The following is a 16,945-nucleotide window of genomic DNA, read 5'->3' on the forward strand; positions in this document are numbered from 1 at the left end:
TTTATTAAAATAATCCAGCATTGCATTCAAAAGGGTCCACATGATGTCACAATTTCAATATATATTTAAATATTATTTATCATTGCTATCACTGATCTTTACGGTTTTGTAACCACAAATGTCTTCCAGACTACACAGCATCTCTAATTATGCATGAACACAGATGAACATACAGGCTACTTACAAACTTCAGGTCCGAGTGAGGAGTTCCAAGTGTTGTTTTTTTTTTATTCATAGTGTGTGTCAGAGATTCCCGGAGCGAGCCAGAGAAAGAAAGCAAGAAAACAACATCAGTAATAGGATAACACAACTCTTTTGGGCCTTGTTGCTCTCCATAGTCGCCATTGTGTTTCGTCACATCGACGTGTTTGGCCAAAAGCTCAGAGTGTTTCTCCAGTCCCCGTCCACATTCACGCGGAGCGGGGACATCAAAGCCCGAGCAGCCGTGCTTTTGTCAAACTCTCCTCCCCAATTTTCTGTCGCCGAGTTTTATCTCTTCCAAATCAGCAGCAGCCTTTAACCTATTCTGAGCCGATTAGCTGAATGCTTGATTTGAGCATTAGAGAAACTATAGCAACCTGTAATCTGCCAAAGAGCGAATCAAAAAGCCCTATGTATCTTGTCACGCAAGAGCTGGCAGCCCACCTTGACCCCATAAGCCGTCTCTTACTGAGCCCTCGCTGGGCGGACAGGCCCCCGCTTTATTCACACACATACAATCCGTTGAGAAATGTCCTCTTCTCTGTTGGTCTCTGGCCAGTCTGTGCCCCGTCCTGAAGAGCAACAATCTGCCCAGGTCTATAGTCACTTAGTAAACAATGTGCAATAAAACAATATCCACTAAACAGTCTACAGAAAAGCAAAACCTAACATGTTAGCATAATGTATTGGAGCACTAAATATCAAAATCACGTTTTTCATATCCTTTTGAAAAAGAAGTAGGCCCACACTTTACAATGCATATAAAAAGATTACTTATAATACTCTGTAAAAACAATTTGTTGATTCAACTTAAAATAATTTGTTACCTGGCTGCCTTAAAATATAGTTTAGTCAACTTGAAATGTTAAGTTGTACTAAGTGACAACTTATATATATTTGAGTTCATTCAACTTAAAATGTAACAAGCCCAGCTTTTAAGTTAAAAAAAAAAAAACAACTTGTTTGTTAAGTCAACTCAAATATCTAAGTTTTCACTTAGTACAACTTAGCATTTCAAGTTGACTAAACTTATCTGAGTTGACTGAACTTAAAATTTTAAGTCTGCAGGGTAACAAATTATTTTAAGCTGACTCAACAAATTGTGTGGTTTTTTGTTTGTTTGTTTTGTTTTGTTTACAGTGTATAGAATATAAATACGTACGGAGTGAATGTAATTTATTTTTTTATTTTTTTGCCAAAAATCATTAGGATATTAAGTAAAGATCATGTTCCATGAAGATATTTTGTAAATTTTCTACCGTAAAAATCAAAACTTATTTTTTTATTGGTAATATGCATTGCTAAGATCTTCATTTGATCAACTTTAAAGGTGATTTTCTCAATATTTAGATTTTTGTTTTGCATCCTCAGATTCCAGATTTTCAAAAAGTTGTATCTCAGCCAAATACTGTCATATCCTAACAAGCTTATTTATTTAGCTTTTAGATAAAATGTAAAAAAAAAAAAAAAAAAAAAAAAAAAAAGACCCTTTATGACTGGTTTTGTGGTCCAGGGTCACATTTGTTAAAAATGTTTCAATTTACAATAAATGCTATTACCTGAGCTCTACAGTGAACTCAATAGTAGTGTAATTTGGTTGAAGTTTACTGCAAAATATACAGACATGCATTTATGGTAAGCCAACATATACGTTAATGCCATTTTTGTTGAAAAACACTACATGTCATGTATTTAAATATATTTATAATTACACATCTTTGATGAATATGCAATAAAGTATAAAAATAACACACTAGAGTTTAAATTTATAATCATAAAGCACTTTATATGTGCTATATTATGTAATATGTTTAATACTTTAGAGAAGTAAAACCTTTATTTTAATATTATTGCAAAAATGCACGTTTTACATGTGTACCTACTTATGTTCAAATAGTCATGAAAGTCTTTTGAAACACTTAAGTCACCTTTTATTTCATTAATATTATATTATTATAGTATTATATTATATATAATAATATTTTAGGGCTGTCAAACGATTAATCGCGATTAATCACATACAAAATAAAAATTTGAGTTTGCCTAATATATGTTTGTGTTCTGTGTGTAATTATTATGTATATATAAATACAAACACATTCATGTATATACTTAAGGAATATTCACAATTTATAGAATTTATATACATACATACAAATATTTTGTTTATTATGAAGTATGCTAAAAATCTGATTTCTTTTTTTTAAAGCGATTTACAGTTTGTGGAAAATAAAATGGGTGAAAAAATGGTTACGATAATGTAGTTATGTTTGTGCATTTATGGATAGTAAAATTATTTAATTAATAATTAAGCCATTCAAACAAACCTTCCAAAAATAAAGTGTACATGTGTAATAATAATAATAATAATAATAATAATAATAATACATGTCAAATCCAGTGTTTATCATCTACATTAAATGTTAAAAAAATAAATAAATAAAAAAAAAAAAAATAAAATAAAAGAATGAAACAAACAAAACAAACTACACAAATTTATTTTCCTCCAGTTTGATCAAGCTGGCCATAAGAAGCAGTGTAATTTTCATGTGTGGGGCGGTTTAGTGTGTGTGAGAGAGAGGGTTAGTGTGTGCCAGATGGAGGCTCTGTCTTTTATTGGCAGTGTGAAAGGACAGCTTATAGTGCTCCTCTGTGGTCGGGCTCAATAGAGAGGGTGAGAGCAGACCCTCACACACGCACTCTCACTCAAAGCCTGATGCTTGTCACCATATGGAGCTGTTTAAAAACGGCCATAGCCCCACACAAAAGAGCAACATTAACAGCCTCTTACAATGACTGCTGGGATAACACTGAATTATTGCACAGGGAGAGCAGTCACACACACACATACACAAACACAAACACACACAGACCTTTTATGACCTTATCACTCAAATTTGAGGTTTGATAATACTGAAAGCTTTGAATATTTTCAATTTCAGATAGAATTGAAGGGGTTGTACTCAACTGGTTTGGCTTCAGGGCCTAGATTTCACATTAAGTGGCGACCCAACTCAATATCAGAATTGTTTATTGCATAAAATGAAAACAAATTGCATAAGCTCACCAAAAATGCACATTTTTTAACTTTCGTAGACTGATTTGACTATTTCATATATTTGTGAACATCATAAATGTCGTTTTCTAGTCATTGTAGTTTGACTGACAGAACATAGGAGTTTAAACCCTTTTTAAAATAGAGGAGAAAACTATACTAAATGATATGGCTAGTCACTTATTAATTGCATCTAGCATAGTTTGTCCCTACTGTCTGTGACCATAGCAGAAGAGACCTGAAACTTATTTTTGAGCTGTGCCCCACTACACTGTAAAAAATAAAAAAACACAATTTGTTGAGTCAGCTTAAAATAATTTGTTACCCTGCTGCCTTAAAATTTTAAGTTCAGTCAACTAAAATAAGTTTATTCAACTTGAAATGTTAAATTATACTAAGTGACAACTTAGATCTTACCCATCTGTTAAGTTTAGCAAACACAAATATCTAAGTTGTAACTTATTACAACTTAACATTTCAGGTTGAATAAACTTTTTTGAGTTAACTTAAAATTTTAAGGCATCCAGGTTACAAATTATTTTAAGTTGACTCAACAAATTGTTTTTTACAGTGTAGTTAGGAACCACTGCATTAAACAAACATTCAATCATAATAATTAAATCATCAAAATGTAATAATGGGCCATTTTACTCATTATTTATATGTGACACTGGACCATAAAACCAGTTATAAGAGTACTTTTTTTTTTTTTTTAATTAATAGATTTATACATCATCTAAATAAGTTTAAAATTTGAATTGAATTGAATTGAATTGAATTTTAATGTATTTTATTTTAATTAATGTATGGTTTATTATGAAAGGACAATATTTAGCTGAGATTTAACTATTTAAAAATCTGCAATCTGAGGGTGCAAAAAAATCTAAATATTGAGAAAATCACCTTTAATATTGCCAAAATTAAGTTCTTAGCAATGCATATTACTAATCAAAAAGTACTTTTTGATATATTTATGGTAGGAAATTTACAAAATATCTTCATGGAACAAGATCTTTACTTAATATCCTAATGATTTTTGGCATAAAAGAAAAATCAACAATTTTGACCCATACAATGTATTGTTGGCTATTGCTACAAATATACCTGTGTTACTTAAGACTGGTTTTGTGGACCAGAGTCACATTTTATTTATTAACATTTATACATTTTTAAACACAAAAAGTAGTAATAAAGTAAGAAACAAAATTAATAGCTAAATGCAAAAAAAAAAAAAAGCTACACGCAACTGAACCAACTACAGTCACCTGATTTCAATATGTGTTTTAGACATTTAACCAAAAACCCATTTTAAAAACCACTGACTTTGTGACAATGAAACAAGAAGTACAAAAATGAGAACCTCATTTCCGGATTTGGCCTTAAAAAAATACACCACCCCTGCATAACTCCATTAGACTGTCAAGTGTTTTGCTTAGCAACATGTTAACGCTAAACTCTCTTGAACTCAAAAGTCTTAAGTGTTATTTGAGCAAGGAGGTCTATTTGTATGACAGAGTTTTTCCTGTCTAGATGTATAAAATCCCTCTTATGCGGGTCCATTTCAGTTATGATGCTGCGTTAGAAGGTTTGTGTATAGTAACTAGCAAAGCAGCTCAGTCAGATCTTTTCCATCTTACACTTGCAGAAGAGAACAAGCCCTCTGTCAGCGTTCATGAATCGTAAATATGAAGGTATATACTCTTTTCACCCTCTCATCTCAGAAAACTGTTAAAGTCTCACCACATTTACGCTTCAACACTGTGAAATTGTTTTGTAAACACACAAAAGGCCAATAAAGAGATGTAAAGAGCCTTCCCTATCCTAAAACTGAAGCATGAATTTAATCCTTTTATACCACAGTGGCTCAATCCTCCACTCCTATTGGCTGAGAGCTGCGGAGAGGTGCATGTCCGCCCCGAGGCGGCTGGAGCGGTGCCTGTTTGTTAAACTAATAATTGCCGTGTCATTACACTATAATTAGACACAATGATCATTCGGCTGCCTGTGCGTATAGAGAGGGCCGCATACCAGACACACAAATTAACATGAATTAAATACCTCATCATTGCAATTATTAATGTTGAACAAGAGTGCTCAGCTCCTGCATGAAGATGCCTGAAGGTGTAAACCACCGTGACCATGTTTTCATATATTAACACTGGTTTCTCTCATTATTAGATTGTGTGCTCTTGAAAACGCAGACAAAGCCTTTTAATGTAGGTTGAATTAATAAAGATCAATGAAAAGCAGTGATATATGCACATTGCATTACTTTGTTTGTCAGTGCTGTAAGAAAAAATAGATTTTACAAATAGAAAATTACATTTTCTAAAGAATAAGATTGCTTAACCATGCAAATTGCTATGATGTTCAAACTGTGCAAGTATTACCACACATTTTCCAGCGTGGTGTCTTTGTTAATACAATGGTATTAGTGCATAACGTTTAGAAGTACAAAACATACATTTTTGTATGTTTTTATTGATGCTGAAATGTACAATTTTGACATATTTTAACATTTTTTAAATATATTTTTAGATAAAAAACTTAAATATTTACAAATCTTTTATAACAAGATATTTGTATCAATGCATTTTTTAAAATTATTTTAATAGATAAGCGATTTAGATTTTTAGACCCCTTAACCTACCGTAAAACCTATACCTACCCATTTTATAACGAATCAAAGATATAAAAAAGATATAAAAATAATATGCAGCAAATATGCAGGGAAATTACCATTGTAGCAACAATATAGCTCTAAGAAGATTCTGTACAGTATAAAGAAATACATGGCAAAAAGATAAGTGGAATCATAATAATTTATTTATTGCAAAAATGACAATGTGTTGCAGTTACAGTCCAATAGTTCCTTTCGTAATAATGTTGTGGTTTTGGTATATTTTATCGTTCTATTGTCACTCACAGCATGTGAAAATGTCTTTTTGTGTTCCACGGCAAAATTACATTAAGTATATTACATGATAAGTACTGGTTAAACGACCGCAGAAATGTTTTTTATTTCAAGGGATTAAAGTGTAGTCTTGTTTAAAGAGGTGATATTATGCTTTTTTTTCACTTTTTGAACTTTAGTCAGTGTGGTGTGTATTTTTGAGCATAAAAAAGATCTACAAAGTTATAAATCTCAAAGTCCACTCCAAAAGGAGATGTTTCATTAAAAAAAAAAAAAAAAAAAAAAAAAAAAAAATATATATATATATATATATATATATATATTTCTTTTCAAGAACTACAACGGCTCCTTTGGACTACAGCGTTTGTTTTCCGCATGCAATGATGTCACAATGTGGCCCATTAGAATATCATTAAATTAAATCCCGCCCATGGAAATTCTAATTGTTGGAGGGAGGGTAGGGACGAGGTGGGGGATTATCCTAACCGCTTCAACGAGCCGCAGCGTGGCGGGTATAAACACAAGCATTGACTAGAGTGGCCGCTTCAGAACTGGAATGCACTGCAGACGTGTGCAGTGTGTGGTAAGAGATTTATTCATCACGTGTAGCTAGTTTCACTTATAATGCAAGTGTTTTTTAAAATGCATAAACTTGCATGTATTGGCAATCTCGCAGGCTGACGATAGGACCCAACACTAAAGGCCTCCTGTAGCGAATCAATGCATTTTGAAAAATATCCATATTTAAAACACAAGAATCACTTTCATCTATCTTGCGCTAACAGTTGTACACGGAACTTGCTTCTTTGGCAAGGGGCGTGGCAGTACTGAAACACCATCTAAGCTGTTCACCAAACGAAACGCAGTGGGACAGCTAACCAATCACAACACATTTTGTTTTTCGGAAGGTGGGCCTTCATTAAACCCTGAACTAATCAAACCTTATGTGCCAGGCTGGGAGAAATGTATTGTAATAATGTAAATTGTGTTAAAAATAACAAGTTTTTCAAACCACCAAGCATGAAAGCATGTTCTAGTACACCCCCAAAACAAAATCATGACTTTAAAAGGGATAATGGGACCCCTTTAACATCGAAACTAGTTGGCAGCAGAAATCACACAGAATGAAATGGTTATCATTTCGTATTAAAGGGGTCATCGGATGCTAAGTTTTCCATGTTGTTTGAACATTAATGTGTGTTGGCAGTGTATGTACAAATCTACCCTATAATGATAAAAATCCATGCAGTGGTTTTTAATTAATCTGTAAAAATAATATTCCCTTTTTCAAATCGAGCCGTTCTCAGATGCCTGTTGGTGTGGCGTCACACCCACAGAGGCCGCTCCCACGATAGTTGATTGACATGAGCAATTTACCTCAGATCAGCTGTAAGAGTCCGCCCTCTTTGTTTCGATGCTGGAGCAGGGATGTAAGTTAGACAAGAATATCTCCGATTGAGCGATTGAGGTGTTGTGTTGCTGGATGTAATAATGAACATAGTGGTCATCATTTACTCCCGACATCTGAGCTGCTAAAGATGCAGTAGATTACGTTTGTTTGTGAAGGGAATGCGCCTCCCGATCTACATATATCCGTCTATGTTTGTGCGAATCATTCATGATCCAGCTTCACTTACAGCAGAAGTGAGTATAAGGGTTTTTTTTATGAATCTTTGCAATCACCTTTCCTTATAACGTGGTAGTTAGGAAGAGAAGAGTCTTTTCACAGAGAGAAGAGAGGGGCGGGGTGAGCAGAGCTCATTTGCATTTAAAGGAACAACCCCTTAGAATCAGATGATTTTTGCAGAGCTGATTTTGACAAGGTAAAAAGGGTGTTGTTTTACAAAGCCACTGAGAATTTTTAATCAAAGTATATTAGAGACTTTTCATTAAGACCCTAAAGAATCATATCAACTTGTGGAAAATGGGCATCCGATGACCCCTTTAAGTACAGGAGTAAGCTTCATTTAATAATGCAATTGAAAACAACACTATTGATAAGACAACTGAATATAAGAAAAACTTAATGCCACGTTTTCTATACTCATAAGGATTAATTTGTATGTTTGTAAAGTTGTTCATATGTAAATAATTCATTCAGTAATTTTAGATGTTGTCAATACATCAGTATTGCACGTTAAATTGCTGAAAATACGTCAGTATTGCTCGTTAAAATGCTGTAAATATGTCAGTATTGTACATTATAGTGCCTGTAAAAACACAAGTAAATGTACGTTTTGTGGAATTCTCAATAGATCATGCTGCATTTTCAAACTGTAATTTTTTTTCTTAAATTCTTATGTTGTATGCATCTCAAAAGCAAATTTAATTATTTGCATGAGTAGATTACATACAAAGTCAATACAAAGATGGAAATTCGAGCTGGATGACGTAAACTGGGCAACACAATAGTCACAAGTGCGTGATATTTGCTTTAATTCCATCTTCTGCGCAAGTTAAAAAGTTTTAACTCGAGCAGGAAATTTGCATAATGCATTATCGGGCATGCCAGTCAGCGAAGAGGGAAAATCAGAGGAAAACATATTATGTTTTTATTCGTGCAATTAAAGCAAAAAATAAATACATAAATAAAATAATAAAAAAAAAAAAACATCCTGTGAGTAGTCTAGAGAAAGTAATGGAATGTGAATATTTGGTTTGCTTTCAGTGTGCACACACCATAATTGATCATCATATTTGGGAGCCCTTGCGGGAACTTTTTCGCAAGATGCGAAATATGTACTGATTAGTACATATCACGGCAGTTTCCAATAGAAATAAACACTAGAGGTGGTAAAACAGTGAGCACTTGTAATCGTTTTTGTACACAGTTATGATTACAGCTCCATATGTTTTGCTTTCCGGTGTTTACCCTTGCCAGATAACTACCCCCCCTAGTATTGGTAGGTTTAGAGTTAGGTGTGGCGAAGGGGTTAGGAGTAGGCAATCATGTAGCAATTTCAATGAGAGGGGGTAATAATTAGGCAGGGGTTTGAAAACGGATACAACACTGGCTGTAGCAAGCTTGCTCTGTAGCTCAGCCGGCATATAATTGGATTTAGGATGTGGAGTCCTTGGGTACAAATCCTGTGAAAAACATGACTCATGATGAAAGAACTGAAAGATGAGAGATCAAAAAACTAAAGCTAAAACTAAAATGGCATGCTTGCAATTTTTATGTCACATTCGCTTTTGTTCATACTATCGGGTAGGTTTAGGTATAGTGCAGATGTAGTGTAGTGTAGTGCGTTATTTTAAAAAGTCATGGAGCATCAGCGTTATAGCGCCACCCAACGAACATTTCAAGTGAGAACCATATGTACGTTTATCTGTTCCAGGGGAAAAAAAAAATAATAATTAAAAAAAATAACGCTCTTTTAGCACTACTCATCTTGTTAAGAAATTCCCACAGGTATGTTTTCATCATGATGTCAGGTTGATATTGTGGGTGGTCATCAGGGCACTGGAGGTATTCTGAATGGTTTTAGTATGTTGCTATTTTGTTGCTAGCATAGTCTTTGTGATTGCTTACTAAGTCAAAAGAGCCCACCCAAAAGTCTCTGTGATATTCAGGTCCCTAGATATGACCCGGGTCGCTCCTCTACTATGGGAATGCTTGCACTGCTAACAAACTTGATATAACAAAAACGACTCTTAGAGAGCATACTTACCCCCTGGAAATCCAATGAGGTCATTGAAGACAACAGTGATTGAAGACAACATGGATCAAACATTGTCCTGATGCAAATGAAACACTGTACAATGGACTCTAGGCAAGTTTCCTTTACATTCTAGTCAAGAGAGCTAATGAGATCTAATGAAAGAACTACTCTAAAGAGAACACCTACTCAACTAATCCATTCTACCTTCATCAACACATCACAAGGCTAAAGTTGACCAGCCCAAGAGGAGAGGAGCATTGTTGTAAAGCTCAGGCTAAGGGAAGGACCAAATCTAGGTACATAGATTACCATCCACAGAGGGGATTATGGACACCTACTCCCATTTCAAAGCCTCCCGTTTTTGAAGTTTTGGGGGTGGTTGGCTCTAAGCTGAGAAATTGTGAGTCTAAAGGCTAAACTCTCATTTGATTCCTCAGGGATCTCCTCAACCTAATCCCCAGATCCTGGTTTCATCTTCCCTTGTTATTCGATCGCCCTAAGATCAGTGTCCAACCTGGCTACAGACACCCCCTTCTCATTTCCACCCCCCCTTCATTAATTTCTCTTAAGAAGATTAGCGAGCCCTTGGATGTTATTGTTTGCAAATCTGATTTCCCTGGTGTCATATTCTAGTAAACAACAGCATTGCGATGGATCCAACTGACCAGTGGGCGTCTCTACTCATACATGCATATCAATCATCTAAACACCCCCAAAGTTGCTGTCATTTTTGACTTCCTTTTCATGGCTGTCAACACTGACTTGGCTAGATGAACAATGCAAGCTACTAATAAAAAGTGGCTAACCATATTGAAGCTCTTTGCATACAACTGCAAAAAAAAAAAAATCTTAATCAATTTCTGCACAGATTAGTTCATTTAAATGAACTGTGCACATTTTCAACACTGTCGCATGACAATTCATAACTCGATAGTAAAGTTTGTAGACAAAATTTAAGTTGGCTTGAAAATGCCTAGCCAGACAGTTAAAAGTTTGAAATTTGAAGTGTTTTCAGTTTGAAATAGTTTTTAGTTTAAAATAGTTTGAAAGATTAAAGTCTGAATGTTTTGAAGGCAACACAGTATATTAGAAAAACAGATTGCTAGGCTACCTGGGGTGGTTGCTAGGGTGTTGCTATGCAGTTGCTAGGGTACTTGGGGTGATTGCTAGGGCAGTTGCTAGAGTAACTGGGGTGGTTGCTTGGGTGTTTCTAGGGTGGTTGCTAGGTTACTTAGGGTGGTTGCTATGGAGGTTGCTAGGGTGCTTCTATGCAGTTACTAAGGTACTCTGGGTGGTTGCTAGGGTGTTGCTATGTTTACACTTGAGTGTAAAACTGTGTTTCCAATATAATTTTGTTGGGGTGGTTGCTAGGGTGTTTCTATGCAGTTGCCAAGGTACTCTGGGTGGTTGCTACGGTGTTGCTATTCGGTTGCTAAGGTACTCTGGGTCATTGCTAGGTTGTTGCTATGCTACCTGGGGTGGTTGCTATGCGGTTGCTATGGTCCCCGGGGCGGTTGCTAAGGGTGTTGCTATATGCAGTTGCTAGGTACTCATGGTGGTTGCTAGGGTGTTACTAGCATGTTGTTACCATGATTAGCTAGTTACTAGCATGTTTCTAGCATGATTAGCATGTTACTAGCATGATTTTAACATGAATAGCAAGTTACTAGCATGTTTCAAGGATGATTAGTAAGTTACTAGCATAATTCTAACATGATTAGCATGTTAATGGCATGTTGCTATCATGTTTCTAGCACGATTAACAAGTTACTAGCATGATTCTGGCACAATTAGCATGTTAGTAGCATGTTGCTAGCATGATTAGCATAATGCTTACATGATTTAAATAGATTAGAAACATTAGAAATAATAGATAGATGAGTTTGAATGAGTCTAAATGGATTCAAAATAGTACATAGAAGGAAAATTTTAATTTTGGAGTTTGAAGAGTGTTGGCTCATTTGAACATTCCGTCAATGTAAGTCTATGGGATTTTTGGTGGTTTTGATAGTCTGGTTTATGAAAACCGTAAGCCGGATCAGTCTGAAAAGACACAGCACACCGAGTCAGACCAGTCTGAAGGTCTGGGCCGAGTTTGGTGGTTCTAGCTTGAAAGCTCTAGGAGGAGATACGTACAGAAATTTTGTCTTAGAAGAATAATCTTATTCACGTTTTCATACAACCTACTCAAGCCCCACGGAGGGTTAGGTTTAGAAATGGGGTTAGTGGTTCAGTTTTAAGTTTAGTTTTATCACAAAATTTACATTTTCACATTGTACAAATTGTATGAAACTGCAACATCGAAAAATACTCAGGTTTACTACTTAAGTGAAATGAATTGGATCTCAAAATGGTTAATTTAAACAACAGAAGGTAGAAATTATAGGCTTATATATACACACTTGGGTGTAAACCTGTGTTTTCAATATAATTTACTCTTTTTTTTTACGCCACTAGTTGTTGCAAAATGTAACATTTTAATGGAAAAGCTACTTCGTTTGAAAACAACTACTGTTACTCTACTGAAAATTGTAGTTAAGTTGGTAGTTTTGGTATTTTGAGCACCATAACACCCCAGTGCCCATCCCAACCAGCCTCAGATAACAACTGATGATCTTCTTGAAACAACACTTGAGCGTAAATGCAGACAACAGATAGATTAGGTTAAAACTAAGAATTACATGAAAAGAGGGACAGCTAATAATTGGGTTTGAATGAGTTCTATCTATTGGCGTGAAGCAGAAGCGAAGAGGACGGGGATGAAGGGGTATAGGTAAAGTCCTCATGTACTTACGGTGACAAAGTCCTGTGAAAAGATGTAGGAGACAAATCTAATGAGATTGTAAACATCACGGCCACATAAATCAAACATGGTCAAAGGATGTACCGCACAAAGTCACACACCACAATTTCAATGGAGCAGCGTTTCCTGCAGGGATTGACGAGGGACTCAAGGTAACCGTTTGATTGGGAACGAGGAGGCACTAATTAATTTGAGAAGCTGTTATCTTGCTCTGTATCTGCGTCTATGAGAGGGGTTTGAACCATTTGGCTGTGATGCTTCAAACACAAAGAGCTTCATTTCCCCTAGAGACGCCAATGCCAAGTTCAGCGCACAAACCCTTTTCAATCCTGCCAAGCAATTCCAGCCATGCCATTAATTCCACAAAGCCAAATGTAATTGATTGATAAGGGCCTGAGATTAACCTTTCCTATGAGTTTTTGTCTCTCAATCGTGATGGCCACATAAGATGCTGTCTATCCCATCAACACTATCGCTTTTATCAGATCCTGGTTAAGAGCATTGGCCATTACTGTTGACCTGGGGGGACTGGATGAGCAAAAAGGTCCACTGAAAATGTCCATCTTTGACTGCCACATCTGAAGTCCGATCTGATGAGAATGTCCCATCTTATCTTTAAAGACAATGAAGATGCATTTGAACCGGTTCCTTGTTTGAAAAAATGTATTGTGGGGTACAGAAAAAAACCTTGCGTGCTCTTTGGAAATGTCCTGTTGTTGTCTAGGTTAGCATCACTTACACAAAAGAACATTTTGCTGTTATCAGCACTAGCATGCTAGCGGACACATGATTTAAAGTGTTCTCTTTGGCGGTCCACAAACTTGCACTAGGCTGAAACAGAATCCCGCCGGACCACATTCACCCTATGGTAGATGTGACTAAAGATTATGAAATCCGTTTGACTTTGAAAACTAGTGGGAAGAACAATAAACAATATTTGTTTCAATTTTTGAAGAAAAAAAAAAAAAACAACTTGCAGGAATTTTTGGGCCATGCTTTACTACTGATTAATTACTAATTAAAGGATTAGTTCATGTTTAGAATAAAAAAATTTCCTCCAAAAATTGTCCGACATCGTTGTCTCACCTTTTTGTGTTAAGGGCATTTGATTCTCTTTGCATGTTCGCTTTGTAAACACTAGGTCGGTACTTCCGCCTATGTCACATGTGCGCGATCACGTAATGCGTGAAGTCAAGCTAGTGCAAGATGAGCAGTATTTCAAGTATTTAAATTTGCATTTTATTTATTTATTTTTTTTGGAAAATGGCCACTTAATAAGACCCAATCTTCTCTCCTGGGATCATGTAGAGCACTCTGAAGCTGCATTGAAACTGCAATTTGGACCTTCGACCTGCTGGCCACTATTCCACTAAAGTCCACTAAATCCTGGAATCTTTTCCTCAAAAACTATTGGTTCTTGCACTGCAAGGCTGTAAACACATACTGATGCTTTAGGTCTTAGTTCACAAGTAACTGTTTCAAAGTACAGTGGCATGCAAAAGTTTGGGAACCCCTTGCAGAATCTGTGAAAATGTGAATAATTTTAACAAAATAAGAGAGATCATACAAAATGCATGTTGCTGTTTTTTGTTTTATTTAGTATTTTTATTTAGTTATTGTTTGTTTGTTTTTGATTAGTGGTAGTTGTTCATGAGTCCCTTGTTTGTTCTGAACAGTTAAATTGAGCACTGTTCTTCAGAAAAAAATCCTTCAAGTCCTGCAGATTTTTCAGTTTTCCAACATCTTTCGTCTATTTGAACCTTTTCCAGCAGTGACTGAATGATTTTGAGATCCATCTTTTCACACTGTGGACAATTAAGCGGCTCAAACACAGCTATTGAAAAAGGTTAAAACATTCACTGATGTTCCAGAAGGAAACACGATGCACTATAAGAGCCTGGGGGTGAAAACTTTTTGAATTTGAAGGTAAATTGTACTTAATTTGTCTTCTGGGAAACATGCAAGTATCTTCTGTTCCTTTGGAAGGGCAGTACTAAATGGAAAAAAATATATATATATTTCAACAAAATAAGAAAAAAATGGACATCTTCATCCTGTTCAAAAGTTTTCACCCCCAGCTCTTAATGCATTGTGTTTTATTCTGGAGCATCAGTGAGTGTTTGAACCTTTATTTTAACCTTATTCTAGAACTAACATCTTACTCCCGATTTCTCTCAACATGGGGACAGGAGAGCTTTTAATCAATAAATGGGGGAAAAGTAACTGGCGTTACTTCTTTGAAAAGTATTTTCTTGTCAGTTAAAAAGTAATGCGTTACTTTACTAGTTATTTGGAAAAAGTAATAATATTACGTAATTCGCGTTACCCCCAACACTGCACAGGACAGTACTAAATAACAAATACCATGCATTTTGTATGATCTCTCTTATTTTGTAAAAATGATTAACATTTTCACAGATTCTGCAAGGGATTCTCAAACTTTCACATGTCAATGTAATTCCCACCGTTTTCTGAGAATGCCCCATTAATATCTAGCAACTGGTTAAACTAGAGTAAAATAAGTAGCTATTAGCATTAGCAGTAGCTACAGAGGTGGTAAGTGTTCTTGCCAGTTGCTCTGCAGCAACGCTGCAAGCACTTAGCAGCACCAGCCGTTCCTTGTCATCCTCGCTCACCACGTAAATTCACTAAACTTCATGGAAATTTAATAAGAGCTGCTGCTTTGGGCCTCACTCCCATAGAGTTGAGACCCGCTGCTGCTGCCAGGCACATATGTGATGATTTACAACCAGACACACGTCTGCCACCTTCCTTTTCTTTTTCCTCTTCTCCGTTTTCTGTGTCCAACCATCTCCCTTGTTTCGGAAGTGTGCATAAGTGGCAGAATACACAACCTTGGGGCCGAAGGCTTCTGAAGTTAAGCTAATACAGGCTACGCTTGCATCCAGGGGACAAACAATATCTGGAAGTCGTCAGCGTGTTTTATTTTCTTTTCTCTTCACCTTTAAAGAAGACCCGCTTTGTTCCTCTAACACTATCAGGCAACAAAAACGCTCCTGGTCAAACAACAATCAGTTCCTGTCCGAGTCTTTTCATCCTGCCCTAAATCTTCAAAAGAGACACGCTCTGGTTCTGCGTGGTAACGTAATCCTCATCCTAATTAGCTTGACCCTTACAACTCAGGAAACACAACCACTGCAATCCTGCAGTCACTACACAAATTACTGATAATCAGGAAAATAGTAGCACTGGCACCTTATGCAGAAAATGAAATAGTGTTTTTCAGTTACAGAAACATTTGGATTGGTGAAGTCTCACCTTTTTGGAGATGAGCGTAGGGTCCTGTTGCAGAAGCAGGTACAGAGCAGTAGCATTTCCCAAAGCTGCACACCGCAGCCACTCCCTCTCAGTGGGGTCCATCTGAACCCGATGAAACAGAGACTACAAACAAGACATGGAAGATATAAAGATTGAGAAGGGAGCGTGCAAGAATAGGGGTCCACCTATAAGACCTATAAATAGGAGGCAGAAATAAAAATTGTAGTATACAGAACATGCTATGCAGTAAGCAGTGTACTATTATTCCTGCAGTGTGAAAATCAGTTATAATACTGCCTTCAGCTCCTTCTTGTTTTGACCTCTCCTCATTTCTAATCTGAGGTCGGTTCCAGGCAGCCTCCCTCTAAACAGAACCAGACAGAGTTTCTTGTCACACTGATCAGTGACCTGTGACCAAGTCTGGGGCCCTGCAGACGCCCGTGGCCAGCACAAGGGCCCCGTTGTTCAATCTGACAGAACGCGTCAGGGATCCAATACCCAGATAACACGATCCAAGGGAAGGCCGTGGATCTCAACACCGCTAATCCTCATGTTTAGCACCTGTTTATGATATGACAAATTGAAACCCCCGCTGCGAAGGTCTTGACATTATTGCATTTCTGTTCAAAACATTGATTCAACATGGCAACCGAGGGGCTGCCGATTAGGAGCAGGAGCCGAGCGTGGATATTGGCATATGTATCTGATAAAAGCTGAAGGAATATAGATCTGACCCTTAAAATAAACAAATACTTCACGGGGCGATATTAGAAACAAACAAAGAGAGAAAGGAAAGCTAGGAGTGGAAAAGAAGGCTGGGATCCTACGGCCTTGACCTCTGACCCCGTGTTAAAGGCAGAGCGTGCAGAAAGACGGAGGAAAGCGTCTGCAGATCAAAAGGAGCTGACAGATGAAGGCGAGGGGTCTGCGTGACCTTGACTCTTAAACTTCAGCTGTGTCTCCAGACGAGAAAACACTGACGTGATTCCATTCATCTGTCTGCTGGTAGCACCCAATGCCAGATAACATAA

The 16,945-nt window shown here is 36.5% G+C and overlaps 2 protein-coding genes across 2 annotated transcripts in view; both read right to left on the bottom strand.

Annotated features, from left to right (window-relative positions):
- Positions 1 to 1,058, bottom strand: part of LOC127156587 (ankyrin repeat domain-containing protein SOWAHB) — a 33,406-nt gene extending 32,348 nt beyond the window's left edge. The window contains exon 1 of the mRNA XM_051099536.1: positions 185 to 1,058. Within this exon, the coding sequence (XP_050955493.1) occupies positions 185 to 235 (51 nt within the window). The 5' untranslated portion in view covers positions 236 to 1,058. The remainder of the gene's footprint in view (positions 1 to 184) is intronic.
- A 14,267-nt stretch (positions 1,059 to 15,325) lies between these two features.
- Positions 15,326 to 16,945, bottom strand: part of LOC127156179 (uncharacterized) — a 70,731-nt gene continuing 69,111 nt past the window's right edge. The window contains exons 6-7 of the mRNA XM_051098914.1: positions 15,915 to 16,037; positions 15,326 to 15,451 (exon numbers count right to left, since the gene is read on the bottom strand). Of these exons, the coding sequence (XP_050954871.1) occupies positions 15,326 to 15,451; positions 15,915 to 16,037 (249 nt within the window). The remainder of the gene's footprint in view (positions 15,452 to 15,914; positions 16,038 to 16,945) is intronic.

Source organism: Labeo rohita, chromosome 25, assembly GCF_022985175.1.
Source record: "Labeo rohita strain BAU-BD-2019 chromosome 25, IGBB_LRoh.1.0, whole genome shotgun sequence".
NCBI lineage: Eukaryota > Metazoa > Chordata > Actinopteri > Cypriniformes > Cyprinidae > Labeo > Labeo rohita.